The 20962-nt window shown below is 36.4% G+C and overlaps 1 protein-coding gene across 1 annotated transcript in view; it reads right to left on the reverse strand.

The window, feature by feature from the left end:
- Positions 1–20962, reverse strand: part of LOC135710125 (adenylate cyclase type 6) — a 472542-nt gene that overhangs the window by 31316 nt on the left and 420264 nt on the right. Inside the window, exon 8 of the mRNA XM_065232613.1 lies at positions 17727–18131. Within this exon, the coding sequence (XP_065088685.1) occupies positions 17727–18131 (405 nt within the window). The remainder of the gene's footprint in view (positions 1–17726; positions 18132–20962) is intronic.

The raw sequence follows: 20962 nt of genomic DNA on the forward strand, positions 1-20962 counted from the left end.
TCTGGTGGTGATCCACGCTTCTATCCCCCCGGCTTTTTTCCCTGTACATATTTCTTAAGAGGACTGTGTAAACAACTTCTTCAGTAGTATCATAAGCTACTATGAAGGTACTCTCTCCGAAGAGACATCCGCGTATTCCTTCCTCAGGCTGCTGGACACTGCCAACAGCGGGAGAGCGTGGTGGTTGGTTGGTTGTTTGATTGTTTGAATGGTTGAGAGACGGTCTGTCACTGCAATTCGCATCGTTTGTTTAACGTTTGCCTTCAGCGTCTGCCAGTCTTCGTTGGTTTTGTGCTTGCCTGCAGCTGCAAGTGGGATGGAAGCTGGAAGGACGATTATGATAAAAGGAACATTGGAATCATTTAAGCGGAGCTGAGAAGCTATGCCGAAAGGAAACATATATCCCCATCTGTTTGTTGAGATGAATTGACTTTAATATTGCATACCGGAACATTGCTACAAAGAGATACATCTGGCTTTATCGCACTTTATATTTGGTTCTTCTCACAATGGTGAACCACACAGTTTCCAATTGGATTCAATCCAATCTAATTCCTTTCATGATCCCATGCCCACGTTAAAACATCCACTACAAAATCCTTTAAAATTGCAGCGAGGTCTTCTGAACAATTTAAAGTTCGGTTTAAGTTTTCCGAAATCGTACTTCATGTGCTCTGGATTATCAAACAATGTTATCAGGATTACGCCCGGGGTTTATTAGGATTACCGTAGGTGAAGTGGTCTTCCTGAACAGTTCAGTTAGTTAGTTCCAGTAAGAGTTCATTTTGTTTTATCAAAGCTCAAATGCGGAAGCTTTACTGAGTCGAAACTCATTACACTTTTTACAGTGCTTCTAAATACTACACACTAAGAAAAAGTAAGAGGTTGCATCCAAGACACGACCGTAGATTTGACGTAGGATTACGTGCTTGGTATCAATATTCGGCGAGTGTGTTAGGGAAACCACTTTTTCCCATCACGTAAACGCCTCGTTTTCTGATGATAAGCATAACTGCTGGGAATTGAAGCGAAATGAATGGGACGAGTGGGAATGGCAACTCCCTGTCTTTAACATTTCGTGAATAGAGGGTGGGCTCTTATCCCCACTCATTAGGGCATCCGCTTGTAGGATGGCTTGCTTTTTGACCGGTTGTATGATTCTGCTGTTGGAAGGAGATTCTCAATCATCCCGTAGATGCACGTGGGTGATGTTGCCCACGGATCTACCCAATCCGTTTATGGCCCTTCATAAAAAGGTAGATTGAGTACAATTAGAGGTTATTAAGCTTGATCAAGTCGAACAGACAGTCCACAGCTACTGAAAGGTGTCTGACTACAATGAGTGGTAGTTCCATATAATTATCATCATCATTATTATTATCATCATCATCATCATGATTTCAAAAGACTTTCTCTCGTCTACATTGTTTGACGACAAATAAATAAATGAATTAGTGTTTAAGTGCATTACTCAAATAATATCATGTTTTAAATAAAACACAAATAAATAAATAAATTATAAAGTAAGTGAATAAATAAATAAGTAAAGAAAAAATGAATAAATAAATTAATACATAAATTAATAAATAAATAAATAACAAAAGAAATATGATTAAAATAAAGATAAATAAATTAATTACATAATAAACAAATGATCAAATTAAAAATAAATGAATAAATAAAAAATAAATGAATAAATTCCTAAATAAATTATTTTTTAAAAAATACAATGAATGAATAAATAAATCAATAAATAAAAATTAAAAAAATAAATAAATGAATACAAAAAAAAAATAAGTAAATAACTAGATAAATAAATAAATAAATAAATAAATAAATAAATAATAAATAAATAAATAAATAAACAACTAAATAAATAAATAAAAAATCAATAAATAAATAAATAAAAAAGTGAGTAAGAAAGTAAGTAAGCAAGTAAGTAAGTAAGTAAGTATGTATGTAAGACAGTAAGTAAGTAAGTAAGTAAGTATGTAAGTAAGTAAGTAAGTAACTAAATGAATAAATAAAAAAGTGAGTAAGAAAGAAGGTAAGTAGGTAAGTAAGCAAGTAAGTAAGTAAGTAAGTAAGTAAGCAAGTAAGTAAGTAAGTAAGTATGTAAGTAAGACAGTAAATAAGTAAGTAAGTAAGTATGTAAGTAAGTAAGTAAGTAACTAAATGAATAAATAAAAAAGTGAGTAAGAAAGAAGGTAAGTAGGTAAGTAAGCAAGTAAGTAAGTAAGTAAGTAAGCAAGTAAGTAAGTAAGTAAATAAGTAAGTAAGTAAGTAAGTAAGTAAGTAAGTAAGTAAGTAAGTAAGTAAGTAAGTAAGTAAGTTAGTAAGTAAGTAAGTAAGATAGTAAATAAATAAAGAAATAAATAAATTAATAAAAAAATAAATGAATAAATAAATAAATTAATAAATAAATAAGTTAATTAATTTATCAATAAATAAAAACAAATAAAAATCAGTGATTTAATTTGTTAAATAATTAATAAATAAATAAATAAATAAATGAATCATCAAACAAATAAATTTAAAAAAAAATGACAACATGAAAAAAATAAATAAATTGATAAACAAATAAATTAAAATCAATTTTAAGAAAAATATTTAAAAATATGTCAATAAATTAAAAAATAAAATAATGAAAAGCAATAAAAAGTAAAGAAATAAATAAATAAATTAATTAATAAATAAATAAGTAAGTTAGTTAGTAAGTAAGTAGGTAAGTAAGTAAGTAAATAAGTAAGAAAGTAAGTAAGTAAGTAATAAAGTAAGTTAATAAGTAAGAAAGTAAGTAAGTAATAAGTAAATAAGCAAGTATGTAAGTAAGTACGAAAGTAAGTAAGTAAGTAAGTAAGTAAGTAAGTAAGTAAGTAAGTAAGTAAGTAAGTAAGTAAGATAGTAAGTAAGTAAGTAAGTAAGTAAGTAAGTAAGTAAGTAAGTAAGTAAGTAAGTAAGTTAGTAAGTAAGTAAGTAAGTAAGTAAGTAACTAAGTAAGTAAGTAAGTGAGTAAGTAAGTAAGTAAGTAAGTAAGTAAGTTAGTAAGTAAGTAAGTAAGTAAGTAAGTAAGTAAGTAAGTTAGTAGGTAAGTAAGAAAGTAAGTAAGTAAGGAAGTAAGTAAGTATTTAAAAATCAATGAATTAATTTGTTAAATAATTAATAAATAAATAAATGAATCATCCAACAAATAAATTAAAAAAAATGAAAACATGAAAAAAATAAATAAATGGATGAACAAATAAATTAAAATCAATTTTAAGAAATATATTTAAAAATATGTCAATAAATTAATTAATAAAATAATGAAAAACAATAAAAAAAGGAAAGAAATAAATAAATAAATTATTTTATTAATAAATAAGTAAGTTAGTTAGTAAGTAAGTAGGTAAGTAAGTAAGTAAATAAGAAAAAAAGTAAGTAAGTAAGTAAGTAAGTAAGTAAATAAGTTAGAAAGTAAGTAAGTAATTAACTAAATAAGCAAGTAAGTAAGTAAGTACGTAAGTAAGTAAGTAAGCAAGTAAGTAAGTAAGTAAGTAAGTAAGTAAGCAAGAAAGTAAGTAAGTCAGTAAGTCAGTCAGTAAGTCAGTAAGTAAGTAAGTAAGTAAGTAAGTAAGTAAGTAAGTAAGTAAGTAAGTAAGTAAGTAAGTAAGTAAGTAAGTAAGTAAGTAAGTAAGTAAGTAAGTAAGTAAGTAGGTAAGTAAGTAAGTAAGTCAGTAAGTAAGTAAGTAAGTAAGTAAGTAAGTAAGTAAGTAAGTAAGTAAGTAAGTAAGTAAGTAAGTAAGTAAGTAGGTAAGTAAGTTAGTATGTAAGTAAGTAAGTAAGTAAGTAAGTTAGTTAGTAAGTAAGGAAGTAAGTAAGTAAGTAAGTAAGTAAGACAGTAAATAAATAAATAAATAAATAAATAAATAAATAAATAAATAAATGAAATAATTAATAAATAAATAAATTAATTAATTAATCCTCAAAGAAATAAACAAATCAATGGATAAATAAATCAATAAATGAATAAATCACAAAAAAAATAAATAAAAATGAAAACATGATTAAAATTAATAAATGGATAAACAAATAAATTAAAATCAATTTTAAGAAATATATCTAAAAATATGTCAATAACTAAAAACATAATATTATAAAAAAAAAACAATAAAAAAGTAAAGATATACATAAATTAATTAATTAATTAATTAAAAAGTAAGTAAGTAAATAAGTAGGTAAGTAAGTAGGTAAATAAGTAAGTAAGTAAGTAAGTAAATAAGTAATTAAGTAAGAAAGTAAGTAAGTAAGTAAGTAAATAAGTAAGTAAGTAAGTAAGTAAGTAAGTAAGTAAGTAAGTAAGTAAGTAAGTAAGTAAGTAAGTAAGTAAGTAAGAAAGTAAGTAAGTAAGTAAGTAAGTTAGTAAGTATGTAAGTAAGTAAGTAAGTAAGTAAGTAAGTAAGTAAGTAAGTTAGTAGGTAAGTAAGTAAGTAAGTAAGTAAGTAAGTAGGTAAGTAAGATAGTAAATAAATAAATTAACAAATAAATAAATCCTCAAACAAATAAATAAATCAATGGATTAATAAATCAATAAATGGATACATAACAAAAAAATAAAAAAAATAAATGAAAACATGAAAAAAATAAATAAATGGATAAACAAATTAATTAAAATAAATTTTAAGAAATATATTTAAAAATATGTCAATTAATGAAAAAAAAAATAAAATAATAAAAAACAATAAAATAGTAAAGAAATAAATAAATTAATTAATTTATTAATAAAAAGATATAGAAACAATAAAATTATTAAATATATAAATAAATAACTAAATAAATGAATAAATAAATAAATAAATAAATGAATAAATAAATGAATAAATAAATAAATAAATGAATGAGTAAATAAATAAATAAATAAATAAATAAATAAATAAATAAATAAATAAATAAATAAATAAATAAATAAATAAATAAATAAATAAATAAATAAATAAACAAATAAATAAATAAATAAATAAATAAATTAATTAATTAATAAATAAACGATTAAAAAGCTAAAAAGCTAAACAAATATATAAGTAAATCAATAAACAAATAAATTAATCAATCAATAAATTAAACCAACAAATATATCAATGAGTAAATAAATAAATAATTTAGCGTATAAATCAACAAATTAATAAATTCATAAATAAATGAGTAAATGATGAATTAAAAGAAATTGATAAATAAAAACACAAAAATAAAAAAAAAATAAAATAAATGAATAAAATAATAAATTAATAAATTAATTACTTAATAAATTATTTCATAAATCAACAAAATAAATGAAAAAATAATAAAAATAATAAATTAATAACTAAATAAATAAATAAATAAGTAAATAAACAAAAATAAATAAAAACATGTAATGAACATAAAATGTAATACTTCAGATCTCCTCGTATATTTTTCAAGATAGGTAAAGGAGTGCACGTTTGGCTAGTACTGTCGCATTAATTGCCATTCGCCCATTTTCAATTTCTATTCAATTTTCATACTGCCGTACTCTAGCGGAACTATTTACCTACCCTCTTCTAAGACCATTCTCTAGCTAATAATTTTTCACATTAAAGCTTTATTAAAGATTTTCAACTATCCCGTGGATGCGGATCTATCTACCCCCTTCAAACAATGGCAGGTTGAGAACAATTAGAGGTTTGTTTGCTTAATCAAATCAAACAGCGAAGACAGCCCGCAGCCATGCTTGGCATGCACAGTTGTACACACCAACTGCTCATTTGTTAATAACTTTTCATTCATTTGTTGAAATTTGTTTTTCTTTAAAGTAATTGATAGATTAGGATCATTAGTTTACTGAAGATATGCAAAGAGTAGGTAAAGCTTAACATTTGGATCAACACCAATGAATGTTTACCCTTAAAGTCCGAGATGTGCAGCAAGCATTTCTCAATTCATTTTTACAACGCAAAAACAAATACAGCATATTACTAGAATTAAAATCTACCTTTCTTACGTATGTACAACAAGCTTAAACTCAGTTCAATCTACAACTTCAAAAAGAACTATGTTTGTGACCAAAACTGTGTATGCCAAGCATGCCCGCAGCTATGGATAGGTGTCTTACTATATTGAGTGGAAGTTCCATCTCATCATCATCATCATCATCATTAAGAGAAAAGTTAAAGGTGATGATTTTTGTCAACAAATCGAGGCAGTTGATGCAAATTAGGGATATATAGGGACTTCTAAAAAAAAATCATGAGCAAAATATTAAGAAACTTGCTCCTTAAACAAAAATGGTTGAAATTCATAATTATGTTTAAGTAGATTATAGAACTATATTTTGAGACGAGACTCCTCTCTAAGCATTTGATCAGAGTGTTGATTATATTGCTGCCTCTTTTTCGTATTCTATAAGTCCTATATATGCGAATAGGTCGGAATTGTATGGAGGTATTCACTCTTGAATAATGTTACGTATTTTATTGCTTTGAATACTTGATTATACCTCTTTATACGTTTAACAGCTTTATAGCCTTTACATAAAGACATCCGATTCACAGAAAAACCCAAGCCAACTATACCGACATCTTGTAAAAGCTATAAGAGTACACTTTAGCAAGATTTTGCTCTCGCTCTCAGCAATGCAAAACTTTGCTAAAAGGAATTATAAAACTTTCATCACAACGCCCCCCAAGGCCCCAACCCTTATCCAAAGTTTATCCTTCAACGATAAACATCGTCAATCTGTGGCCACATCAACAAACCACAACTGCATTGGAAAACAGCATCTCGTTGCCTGTTTTGAATATTAAAGTTCCAGCGTGAATTAATTACACATATGTTGAGGTCTAGTTGTTTAAATGACAACAAGCAATCCCATTTCAATTAATCAAACTGCAATTTGCGGTTCCGGTCGGTAATCAAAGCAACAAATTGTCAAACCAAACCGAACGAAACAAAAAAAAAACCTACCACCTGATGACACTGCTGCTCTGCTCCGTTCGTGTCCCCTCTCCCGTTGACAAACTCCGGTAATAATCGAGCAATGTGTCAAGTGGCTTTGCTTAATCGAGCGTTAATTAAAATCCAATTCTGCAGCATGTTTTGCGTCCCATCGCAGGTGAAGAAGACACGACGGTACCCACGCTTGTTTGTGCCACGCTGCGTTCACCACCGGTATGTACGTGTGTGTGTGTGTGTGTGTAAAAACATTATTCCAGTTGAAAGTTTAATTTAATTATTACACACTAACACACAATCCCGCTCGCTCATGTGCTACTACGGCTGTGGAAAAGGACGAAACTTTGAGGTGACTTTCCAGAGCTTGTGATGAGGATTTAAACCGAATCAACTGTGGAGCAATTTCTGCAGGTTATTACACTATTCAATATCCTATCAGCCCAATATGCTTTTTTCAGCAAGAAATCCGTCAAATTTGTAGCCAATTGGCCAATGCTGATTTCGGTTCTGATCACCTTCCCGTAGCTTTTGAAATATCCCAAGAAATAGTTTCTAATCCCAACAGCTCTACTTTCAATTACCATAGAGCTGATTGGAAGCAATATCGATCATTTATGGAATATAGCTTTGATCCAAACATTCCTTGATGTTAATTATGCTCTTGAATCTCTGACTACTTCTATAGTTGAAGCAAGAGCTGCCTCAGTCCAAAATGCGAGGTTGAATTCGATTCCATTATAATAAACAACGATCTGCAGCTCTTGATCCGTCTGAAAAATGTCCGTAGGCGGCAATATCAAAGAACACGCGTCATGATAGTTATCTGGAGGGATTTGCAAAAACAAATTAAAAAACGATTCTTTGCCCTGAGGAACAAAACGTTTGAAAATGTGCCGACATTACACCCGAGTTCTAAACCCTTTTTGAAGCTTACAAAAATTTTAAAAAACCTCAAAAGCTTATTCCAGTGCTTGAAGAAGGTGGTAAAATTTTGATCACAAGTTCGGAAAGAGCTCTGTTTGGGTCATACTTGTCCTATTGAGAAGAAGTAAGACCCAAACACCATGGGTTGATAGGTAGGGTCTAGGTGTGGGAGCTGCCTCCCTGGCGTCGGTAGCATTGGTACTCAGTACGGAAAACAATATCGACGGAAAACAAATCAAAGAAATAAAAAAAAATGGTGGGCTTATGTACAAGACACTACCACATGATTGACATAGACTGCGTTGAGATGTTAAGTGAACTTCTCGTGCATTTTTCTTGATATTGATTTAAAATACAGTAGAAGTAACTTATTTCCTCAATTTACTCCATTTCCTCTCCTTGACATGGCAATTTCCTCACCCTTATTTATCTGACTATAGACTTTCCGTTCGGGATATTTCCGCATATGAAACACTTGTCTTTAATCCTCCGTTATAAAATATATTCCCCGTGCACACTTCAATGCCCATCCCATCTCTGTTGAACATTTGTTATGGATAACACGTTTAACCAAACGCTTGATCGCAGTGGGATACCTCCGGTGGGAAATTGTTCACAAGCACGTATTGCACATCCCAGCCCAAGTAACATTGCAAGTTTTATTGATGTTTGCAAGCACTCTACAAGTCTGAATCATGGTTTACAGTACCCTCATAAAACCCAAACGGCCACCACCGGTTGCTGACGAAGATGTCGATGGTCGCATGGACCCCAGACCGATTCAATCGGGTGGGAGTGTACCAAGGGAGCCAAGATGGTATAGTGGCCCTCTTGCAGGTCTTCATTTAGGATGATGCCGTTTCTATTGCTCCGACCGTTGCCCCAAGCTTGGTGTTTTGCGTTCAGGTCGCCAGCGATGATGAAGTTCCCGCACCTCCGGGTGAGTTTTATGATGTATTTCCGGAGGGCTACTTTGCTTGGGGCAGTAGGCCACGATGATGGTAATTGGGCCATGTGATGTGCTCACCTACACTCCAATGGCTTCGATTGCTTTCAGCTGGAAGTTTGGTAGCAGCCGACAACTGATGTTCCGTCTTGAAGCGATGGCCAGTCCTCCACCCCCGGAGCAGGTGTGGTCACGTCTGACGAGCCGGAAATCGGGAATAAATACGATCAGTTCGGGCTTCAAGCGCGTCTCTGTGATGATAGCAATGTCGATCTCCTTGGCAGTGATGCAAAATATCATGACTCTCACGTGACACTCATGTACGCATCAACCGACTATCGCTGACAGAACGTTTTGTCACGCAGTGAAAGGCAGAGCCATGGCAAACAACAATCACCAGTAATAGTCGCTGCTTACAAGCAAAATGTCATACTCGCTGTTGATGATGAAAAGCACAACGAAAACTGTGAAGACTTCTGCAGTACGATCATGAGAAAAAGCTAAACGACAGAAGAAAATGAAAACAATGCCTACACATTTCAAGTTTGTCTCGACAGGTGCGACTGTGTGAGTTACAAACAAAGCAAGCAACATTGAACAGAAGCTGTTGGACTCACTCACCAACACACTCACATAAGCAAGCAAAGCAGCAATTGCTTCAAAACGAGTACAAATCTCGCGTCATTTTTCAAATAGACAATGTAACATATCCACCATTTTGAGAAAATTGAAGTTAAAGTTCGACAGATTATTATTTTAACTGTTTAAAACAATATATTTTGCAATACTATTTTTAATGTAGTCAGTGTGCAAATTCAGATGAAACGGTAAAATCACAATTTTACTTTGAAGTTCATGCTACAACATAGAAAAAACCACATTGGACGTTTTGACAACTCGAGTTGTACATCGGACATGTTATATTGGACGATTTTTCTCAATGATATAATCAATGAGTGTTACATTGGACGTTTTGTCTACATGATACTAGATTCCCTTTCACAGATTTAAGAGTATAGTATCTTACTTTAGATTGGCCCCGCCTTTGAAAAAAGAGCACCAATCATGTTAGGCAGTCCGAATGACCGAAGTAACAATCATATACCCATCATTTAAAACTGTACATTGGACATTTTTTGATCAATGATTATCTTAAATAAATGAAAGTAAATTTGGATGGATGTTTTTGTATCACATACAATGATAGAAGAGCAATAGTTTGTATCGCTTAACTCGATTTGTTTACATTTGTTACATTGGTCTATTTGAAAAGTGACGCGAGAAATGAGTGTCGTGATTGTCGGGAATGACCAGATCGGTGATGTATCACAACCGAAGACGACATTCACCAGTTGCTTTTTACTTCTTTCGTCAACTTGATGGATGGTCATGGAGAGAGCTTCGATGAGCACATCGATAGGAATGTACAAAGCGTTACTACCATCAGCTGTTTGACGATCGTGATTGTGGTAGGTCGTTACTCTGCTCCTTGGCGTTGAGGTAATCGAGTAGCTCTCTATGCTTGTTCATCTGCGAGCAAGCGTTCCAATTTGCTATTTTTCTAGCTTCACGATCCATACTAGGTGACGAGTGATAAGACAGCATGAAGCTGTTTAGATCGAGTCTTACAGGTGTGCAGGATGACGATCACCTCTGCAATCAGCGTTACTAGTTCCTCCGATGTAAACGGAGATTCGTCAACTGAACCGCCTGAGGCAACACGGACATACGATAGTCCAGGCGCCGAGGCAGAAACTTGATGGCAGTGAGGCGATGCTGAGCTGAGGGGGCGGCTCTTAGATTGTTGAGAGGTAGCGTTGGGAGATTTGGGACCAGGCCAGGCGACGAGGCTGGATTGCCGGGTATTGTTCATCCGTGATGGCTGGTCGTGTGCGTTTGTTTCGATGCCGGCCTGGCTGGTTGCTAGTAGCCACCTTCTTCCTGTTGATGTATTCCGTTCATTTGGGGCAGTCCCGAGTAGTGGCACGGTGAGTACCGCCGCAATTCACGCACTTCGGCTCGGTGTCATCAGCTTGAGTACAGGTCGCCGTCGAGTGGGCCCTAGCACACTTGTCGAAGCGTGGTTTCATATGACAGTTCTTCGTGCCATGGCCGAAGGAGAGGCAACTTGTGCATTGGATCACATCACGGTGTTGTGGTTTGTTGGATTCCCAGTAGATAATGACCTGAAACAGGTCACGTATGTTGCTCTTCAGCTCAGCAAGGGTGGTGGATCCCTTCGTGAAGTGGACCAGAAGCAGTTGGTCACGATAGTTAGTATTGGGCATAGGCCGTCGATTTATTGGGTGGACCGTCATAGTATCCAGGAGTGTTAACTCGTGACAAAAAAGCCAAATCACCAGTCTTCCTAGGTACAAACATGTCCATAAAATCCAGATTCATCATTCAAGTTTTCGTCAGTTTCTATTAGCTGGACTACTTTTGAGTTCTATCTGATCAGCCTGCAGTCTTGAAAGAATATATAAGAGACTTCATTTGTATTTTCTAAGACCTTGATCAACTTGAGGTCTTGAAAAAATATCAAAAAAACTTTACTTATAGCTTCGTCTATCTGGAGATCTTTTGAATATTACCTGTTGTTTAGAAACCGAAGTAACATTGCATATTTTATCGAGGTTTTAAAGCCTGCTACAAGTCAAAATCATGGTCTCCAGAACCCTCATAAAACCAAAATTGTTACTTAGGAAGAATGCCTGAAAGAATATTCTGTAACCTATGCAACGTACCCTCAAAACCTACAAAACTCGCTTAAGTTTCCTCAACTTTCACGAAGTTCCCTGAATTTATTCCATATTCTTTCCGACTCTCTTAATTCCACGATTACTTCTGGAAAGATGCCAATCATCTAGAAATATTCTTGAACATCTGAAAAGTTCCTTGAAATTTAACGATGTTCTTTAAACTGAAGCGAGGATCCCAGGTGATCAAAGAAGTTTGCTGAAATATTTTTAGATCTTCTACAATATCCCTTGCACTTATATGAAGTTATATGCAGCTCTGCTACGAAATTCCCAAACTTCTACTTCTGGTTCCCTGTGCGAGCCACGCCCGACAGCATCCCTTACCGTATCCCGAACCACGGCCAATCACGCTGGTTCCCTGGGTGAATCCAACCAGACGAGAGCGCCCAGTATCATCACGGTCCCCCGACCATTCGCCCGCGACCATGTGTCCCCTCAGCAGCCGGCCGGGCAACCCACTGTAAGTGTTAGAAGATAAAAGAATAGTTGAAGATGCTAATTTCAAATAACAGACTGTAGTGGTAATTTTTATACGATAGATGGAGTAGATGAAAGCATAGAGTTGATAGTTCCGTTAGAGTACGGCAGTGTGAAGATTGTATATAGATATTAGAAAAGCGAGCTAGGACAACTTTTAAGGAAGGTACAAATCGGTTTTTTCATCTCTCTTTACCAAACTCCCCCTTTGGAGAGGGATGGTGAGGGGTGTCCCCTCAGGGGTGTTTGGTAAAGAGAGATGAAATAACCGATTTGTACCTTCCTTAAAAGTTGTCCTAGCTCGCTTTTCTAATATCTATATACAATCTTCACACTGCCGTACTCTAACGGAACTATCAACTCTATGCTTTCATCTACTCCATCTATCGTATAAAAATTACCACTACAGTCTGTTATTTGAAATTAGCATGTTCAACTATGTAAATCGTTGACTTCACGTAGAAGTAATACTAAAAACATATAGTCAAAGATAAAAGAAGTTGAAGTGAATTTGTGCATAGTAGGGGAAATGGCTCTAATTTTGGTCTATGGATTTAGGCCCATCGTTAAAAATCTTCTATTTATCAATTTTATCTAGATGAACGGGTCATTGGGACGGTACTAATGGATATTTTTGGTCGCTATTGAAAATTTATTCGATTGCTGATTTTATGTATGGACCCAAATTAGGGGCATTAAGGCCGACATTACAGCCATTTCCCATCTCACTTAATAAATGAAAGATTGGACTCTTGAATAGCCATTCCCATGATCGAAGCCGACCCTCAGAGCGAGAGGCCTCAAGCTCGAGCTAGCCAGCAAAAAGAGGCGCATGTAGCCCATCACAGACGACCTCCGTGGTTAGACCAAAGGTCAGAGGAACCTTTAGACTAGCCCTTCTGGCCCGTCAGAAACAGCTTGTACGTAATTCCTTGAACTATGGGCCTAAAGGGTGTACCGTTTAAAATCCGCGCACACTCAAATTGCTCTAACTTTTGATCTTTAAACTTTAATTTTTGCGTAGACATAGTTTAATGTGTATTGAATGACACAGTAGGCTGCGCTTGAAAGCTGACCTGTTTTTCTTTTGCTGTTTATTTTTCGACAGCGAATTAAAAATTTGTTAATTTGTGTGCTAAAATTTAGTTTCAAGTGTTCAGAAAGTTATCACTTAGTGATGTATCGTGTTTTGCCTGTGATTGCCTTGAGTGACTCGGTTGATCTTGAATCTAACCTCCAGAATCTATGACGCAGCTTCAATTCTATTGTTCGGTGAAGGTTCTCATTGCCTCCCGGGTGCCCGATTCTTCGAGTTCGGATGGCACACTTTCGGAGTGTAGTTCTATTGAGAGATTCGTCACCGTGGGCGATTTTGAACCCGGTCCGGTTGGTGAATTCGCCCGGGAACGTGTTGATAATGTGTCCGTCGTGAGTTTTGGTCGTGATTCAGCCGTGAATCAGCAGGTTTTCCACTTGCAAAGGTGCTCGGCTGCTGGTCTCTCGCCGGTTCCGGAGATTGCGAGCAATATGAAAGATGCCTCGCTGGATACGCCCAAGACTGGACGGGTGGTAGCTGGTGGCCGCGAACCACCTCCCAGATGACCATGGCAATGCAAGATAATTTGTGTTCGTTGAAGGAAGTACTATGATAAAGGTGCATCACGAAATGAGCTGCAAAGCTTAGAGAAAGTCAAAACTACGGAACGCATGGATTGGAGGATCAAGTGAACATGGTAAGACCAGTCCAAATACATTTTATAATTTAAAAAAAACATAAACTAAATACGTACCTGGTTTGAAACGAATATTTTCGAACCTGGAAGCGTGTATGTCATACCAATATCCATTTGATAACAGTGATGCATACATGCGGGGCTTATTGTAAGTGAAAGTAACCTCGGAATGGGTGTGACTCTCCAGACATGCTGAAATGGGTTGCTGGATCTGCAATAGAGCTATCACCTTCTAACTCTCGGACTAAAGCTGTCTACAATGACCATAAATGCGACATTGTAGAGAAAGTTCTTCCATAATAACACTGCCGGCCAGTGGGGGTTAGATTGAATACACACACAAACACACACAGACATAGTTCAATGTGTATTGTTTACACTCTGTGAGTTGATTTCATCGGCTAGTTTTTAACCTGAACATTGGTGAGCGGGCCTAATCTTATGCTTCATAGTGGAGCGTTGGAGACGGTTGGTTTAGGTCCGGCATCGTTGGTTCATGCCGTGGCAGAATAGCGTCATGAGCATGCGTAAAGGATTACTGAGCTTCCCCTCTCTCATGAACCATTACATAAGAGAACCAAAATTCTAGTCTTGCAGTGATAGTATCACACTTGTTACTCCTTTATTTGAGACCCGCGTCGAGAGAACGCTTACGTATAGGCACTGACGTTGGGTGCGATACTGGCGGGTTTTTCCGCAAATCACTCTTATTTTATTTATTTTTACGCAGATAGATTTATTTGGGTTTGCACGGGAATTATACAATTGAAATATTTCAATAAAAATAAAAGTAACCTCGAAACTGCTTGACAAAATACCGGTGTATAAAAACCAGGGATGCCAAATATACAGACAAGTATGTATTTACACATACATTTAATGATGCATGCAGACTTCATACAGAGTACATACATTATACAGACATTGGTAAAACGTTGCAGATTTATACGGACATTAACCAGCAACGGACAATCAAAAAAGGATATCAGTAAAGAATTGACTTGCTTAAAGCATGCTTTTTTCCAGTAGATATTTGCCAAATACAGAGCTGCTACGACTTCTTGAATTTGTATTTCCGAATTTGAGTATTTTTAGCCCTTCATAACTCTGAAATCTCTAAAACCTCTCAGAACTGCCATGACCTTATCAGTTCCTTGAATATTCTCCGAAGATCTCTGAGCCTCTCCGAAGTTCACTGAACCTATCAATAGTTCTACACATTTATAAGAAGCTCTTTAAGAGTTGGTGTGAAATGCTAACATATGAAGCTTTAGTGTGATAATTTATTAACTAGAGAATGATCTTTTGGAAGAGGGTAGGTGGATAGTTCCGTTAGAGTACGGCAGTATGAAAATTGAATAGAAGTTGAAAATGATGCGACAGTACAAAGTCAAGCGCACACCTTTTTGCCTAACCCGTACGATGTACGCGGAGATTTGAAGTATGTCTTCAAATCTACAGGCAGTTACAGCTCTTTAAGTTTCGCTGCTTCTTTTTTTTTTCATTATTCCTGATTATCTAGGATTTTCTCTGAGAAATTCAGAGAATTTCATAACAGCTCAGAGAGCTTCATAGAAGTTAAAAGCACTCCAGGGAGGTCTAGAAAATGCTAGATAAATGTCCTGAATTTGAAAGAAGGACTCCAAACATTTAGAGAAGCAGAAATCTAAAAAAGGCTCAGAGATAACTTTTAAGATATTTGGATGAATTTCAGAGAAGCTTAGTGAACTCTACACAAGTCTTGAATTGAAATAAAATCAATGGACTTAAGAGAAATTCAGATAAATTTGATCGCTTCCTCAATGAAGTGAAGGAAATATAAAAAATATACAGGAAACACATCAGACAAGTTTGAGAGGACTTCAGAGAAGCTTAGAAACCGTAGAAAGGTTACTCGAAGACGTTCAAAGTAGCCTTAGTTCAAGTAGTTGAGGGTTTTCAAAGAAGTTTAGGGAATTTTAACAAAGTTTAGGAATCCTTGAAATTGCTTTGGAAACCTCTATTAAAATCTAAAAATAAATTCAGGAGATTTAGGGAACTAAAGTACTTTTAAGACGTCCAGAAAACCTATAAAAAATCAAGGATCTTCAAAAATGCTTTAAAACATAAAAAATAAGTTCAGGAAACCTTTCACAAATTAAAGGAATCAAATTGAAGTATATTATAATCAAATCTAATCTAATCTAATACAAACGCAGCCATAACGAGAAAGCATCCTGGAAAATGATTAGGTTAGATAACGCCTAATCATTTTTCTTGTCAACATTGATGTTTGCAGCATATCTGAGATATGACACGAACATCAAAATGGCCAGGCCTACTGCGTTGCATTTGCCGCAAAGATGATTCTGTGCGTTTAAATAAATATATTTAAACAGCGATGCATTTCGTGAATCTACAGTAGTTGAAGGATGCGTGGACATACCGTACCAAACGCTCCGAGTTATGTAAGAGTGAATTTAACAATCATTTGTGATGTAATGAATGGTTTATATAATATAGTATAATTGAAGGATCTCACCAAATGCCTCCAATGTTCCCCAAATTCCTAATTTATAGATAAAAATGGAAATCAGATTGAAGTATATTATAGGTTCCATTTATGAAAGTTCAAAATTTTTTGAAAAGGTTCAAGATAGGCTCAAAGAGGTTCACAGAACATCCAATACCCATTGGGATATTTCAGGTTGAAAATTTCTTATATCAAAGTTTGCTACAAACCTTTGAATTATGGTTCGAGTGGATTTGGATTGGATTGATTAAATTTAAAATTTCTCGTAACTCAGCAATTGACCAACGCAGGTTTCAGATTTTTTGGTGACTCTCTCGTTGAATATGACTGTAATGTTATTATCACGAAATTACGAAAAAAGGTTACGCGAATATACATTTGCAACCTATACCTACTCTCAATATTCAAAATGTATGATAGACATTTTATTAGCATTCATACAGACCGACAGTGTTCAGAGTGATGGCTGAAGAAGCTTCCAAGGGAAGTTGAAATAAGTTCTCGGGAGGAATCGAAAAATAAGTTATGTTGTAAGAAAATTCCAGGCGAAAGTTGGAAGAAAATTCAAGAAGCAAAAAATGAACAAAAACTTTAGGAGGTTAAATAATGTTTAAAAAGTATTTCGCGATTCCCTAGGAATAACCGGAAAGAGCCATTGACATCGATTCATGGGTAGCCAAAAACGGTGAAGAAATGGAAACATTAGTCAAAAGAGTATCACGCATATGACATTTTCAAAAATGATTTTTTTTTAAGAATTTTGAGGGCAAAAAGATACAAGTCTCTGAAAGTAATTTTCTCCAAAATTCAAACGCAGGTAGGCAATAATAATTTTGATCATTTAAAAAAATCGCTACAAATCGGTATACAATTTCAAAAACCGGTATTAAAGGGATCTTATCTGTGTGTCGGTATCTAGTTCGAAGATCGGTATAAATACCGATTAATCGGTATGTCTGGCAACGCTGATTGTGTGGTCCTCCTCATTGTTCTTCATCAGCAGTTCTTTCAGTCGATGCGTCGCCGACTTTGGAAAGCAACCGTTTCGTGATGAATGTGTGAGTGCAGACCTCGTTTTGCGTCCATTATTGCACTGGAAGTGCTCTTACCCCCGTTGGCAATACTGCCATACAATGAAACCACTGGAAGCGGCTCCCGTTCTGTTGGAGGAGGCTTATTGGATAGCGGAAGATAAAATGTTTATTGTGTTGTACCTTTTGACTATAGTTTTAAGATGTATTGTATTGCGAACATGAATCCTCGGCTCTGTAAAGTTAATTCGGTTGAGCCTTATCAAATGAAGTAATAAACAAACAAAAAACACACCCACAATTCCTGGAGGGGAAGGGGGGCTACACCAGTGCGTGGAACTGCTCAGATGCAACATTCAGCTCCGTATGGTTTGCAGTGTTAATAGTACTCACTTGGCGGAGGTGGTAAAGCTGAAGCAGACGTCCAGCGCCAGCAGCGTCACCATCACGACGTACGACACCTGAAATAGGTAGATTTCGTTGATGCGCTGCTTGTACAGGCAGGCCAGCAGCAGGGCGTACACGACGGCACACACGCCGATCACGATCAGCTGGGTCATGTTGTCCTTGAGAAGGGTGAAGTAGTCCCGGCTGCACAGTGCGAGCCCCTCGTCCACCAGCACCTCCGAAGCCGTCGTCGTCGAGTGGTTTTCGAAAGTCAAATCAAATTCCGGAACCGCTGGGGTGGCGACGTTGATGACGGTGTCGTTATTGTCCTCCTCGACGTATAGCTCGGTGTCGTCGTAGACTGCGTTGATAACGTCGTTATCACCGCCGTTATGGTGGCCATTAATGGAGCTGAAAATAGGCAAATAAAACGATGGTAATGAAACAAAAGCTCACGGAAATTGTACGAGTCCTTCTGGTTCGAGTTCGAAAGGAGGGATAGTGGTTGTTGTCGTTGCGTTCGGAGGGAAAGGTGATTAGATTAGCAGATGTAAGCTGAAGCGGCTTGTTGTGTTATTTTTGGACGGGTATGGAACAAACGAAGGACTTTATTGCGACATCAGAAGAAAGGTGGGCGGTCGTTTTTGGAGTACAAGTTGATGTGTTAATAAAGTGCTGCAAACTTTCCCCCTTCACGGTGATGTTAGATGAAGCCTTTCCAGGGTGAACTCCAAGGTAGCTTTCAATACATGCATCAAACAGCAACTCAATTCTATCATGAAGCTTTCTGTGAGCTTCCCAAGAACGGAAAAATTCTCCCGCGAAAAAGAAGCAAAATGACACTTCAATGTTCCGTAAGCAATGATTACTTATGACGACCATCCAGGACACACAAAGGACACGATGTTGATTTGGACTCCAACGACCGACCGCCGGCAAACGGAGGTGCCAAAATGTGGAACCACGGGTGGAAGTTTATTGCCCTTTCATTTTCCTGCCCTGTGCCAGAAGTCGAGTTACACTAATGAAGCTAATGTAGTTAACTGTGGAGGAGCACATTTATGAGTACTGGCTGAGAGGCAGCAGGCAGGCAGGCGGATCTCATTGTGTCTCACGTCTAACGATTCGGTCGTTTGTCTGTCTTAAGTACTTTGGATGTAAGTAAAAGCAGTAAAAGTGTGCTGCTGAAATGTTTGTTGACAGGTCCTAGATAGGGATTGGATGGGTAGAAGATAGCTTTAATAGCACAAGAATGGATGTTGACTTTTGTACCAATCAGCCATTTGTTCTATCATCCAGGAAAGCGCAAACTAAGCGTCGTTTATCATAATTTATAAATAACCTCGGATCTTGCCCTGTATGGTAACCCGCAAATGGTCTCTATAAAAACGAAATAAGTGGCAGACGATCCTTTATCTAGAGTGACACCTCACTGACGACACTTTTGTTACTAATTAAGCCCATAAATACATGCTTTCTCAACCCGTCACGTCATGATGAAGGGTTCCCTCTAAGTGTCGTGACATGCAGACGCGACATCACCCATAAAAGCCACGATTAGGGAGACAGCAGTCATTATGATGGTAAATGCTTAACCACAGATTAACCGTTCGAGGTAATTTATCATCCCACCAAGGATGGTGTTCGCTGGTTTTTTCACTGCGATAAGGATGAAAGGTGATTTTAATTTTTCGAGGGTCGAATAACAGCATCGATGGATCAATCTTTACATAAAATGGAGCAGAAACCAGTGACGACAGAGCAAAATAAAGCTGAGAACGCATACAAGAAGTATGAAACAGAATCTAGACATACAACCATTCCATAGCCAAACGATATAGTGGTTCTCAGAATTTCGTAACAATTGTTTTTTTTATTTCTCATGAGGGTGACCATTTCCACGTTAGGGTGGTCCAAAAAAACATTTTTGGATGTAGGACCACTCTATATGGGGGTACACTTTGTGAAAACCGAAAATGGAACATGTAACAAAATTATGAAAGATTTTGAACGTTAATAACTCAGCTGCCTCTGGACCAATTTAAATAATGTTATCACCAATCGATCAGGAATATGTCTACGCATCTGTTTAATTTAAGGATTTATCGTTTTTCAAAATGTCACTATTTAAAAATTGCACTGTTGAACAAGGATTTCCCTAACACAGATTTCAAAGTTGAATTCTATCTGGTCACACAAAACGGTGTTTATTCAATCACCGCGTGGTGAGTGGTGGTGTACTCCAGTACACAACGAAAGGCTCCTCGCAAGCAGCTAGCTATCAAGGCTGACCTCAACCGCTGATCGGATTCAGTTCCAATTACCGTGTGTAGTGGTGTCTGGTCGTCGGCATCAGCAGCAGCAGCAGCAGCAGCAGCAGTGCTTTCGGCGCGTGGCGTTGAACATTGGTCTCCAGTACACAACGAAAGGCTGCCTGCAAGCAGCGAGCTGCAGCCCACTTGAGCATTCATAGAAGGAGGAAGAAGCCGCACCGCTATTGATCGGAATCAGTAGCTCTTCGTGTGTCGCTATGGGCTATCTATGTCAAGCGCGTCACCCTTATTCCAAACAACACACAGCTCACCAGCCTTATTTGTTTTTAACACCCTAATAGCTCAGCATTACTCAACCATCACGACAAAACAGTCCTTTTAAGGACCACCATAAATTTGAAAAAGAGTATTTTTTGGACATTCGTCAAGGTCAAATCGGATGTCAGTTCCCATGTCAAGATAGAGCTGGAATTAAGGCGTAACAGCTTTTGTAAACAAAGACTTTTTTCGGTGATATCTTGAAAGTCAAGGCTCGCCCACACTAATCAACATCACCATCAGGTAGGGTAAAACTTCCCCTACCCGACGCTAATGTTAGTTTGCGTGGGCGTGCCTTGAATACCTAAAAATCATCGAGACTTCATGACTTCATTGTTTACAAAAGCTGCTAAACCTAATTCCAGCTCTATCTAGATAAACTTATATCTAACATACCATCTCCTTGAAGGCTACATTGGGGGTGCAATTTCAAAAACCAAAGTCGGTCGTGGCATGAAATGCCGACAGGAGATCCGGACGGCGAAGCAAAATTGCTGGTCGGACTTCCTGGAGAGTATCAACGCCGAACAATCGTCAGCGGAGCTATGGAGCCCTTAGCGGCAAGCAGCGATCATCTCCGCTCCAGATTCGAACAGGCACCGTCACCATCACTGCTCCAACCGTCGTAGCAGACGAACTGGGCAAATACTT

The sequence above is a fragment of the Ochlerotatus camptorhynchus genome, unplaced genomic scaffold (assembly GCF_037179485.1).
Source record: "Ochlerotatus camptorhynchus isolate MF236.1 unplaced genomic scaffold, CSIRO-AGI_Acam_v1.1 ptg000370l, whole genome shotgun sequence".
Classification (NCBI taxonomy): Eukaryota; Metazoa; Arthropoda; class Insecta; order Diptera; family Culicidae; genus Ochlerotatus; species Ochlerotatus camptorhynchus.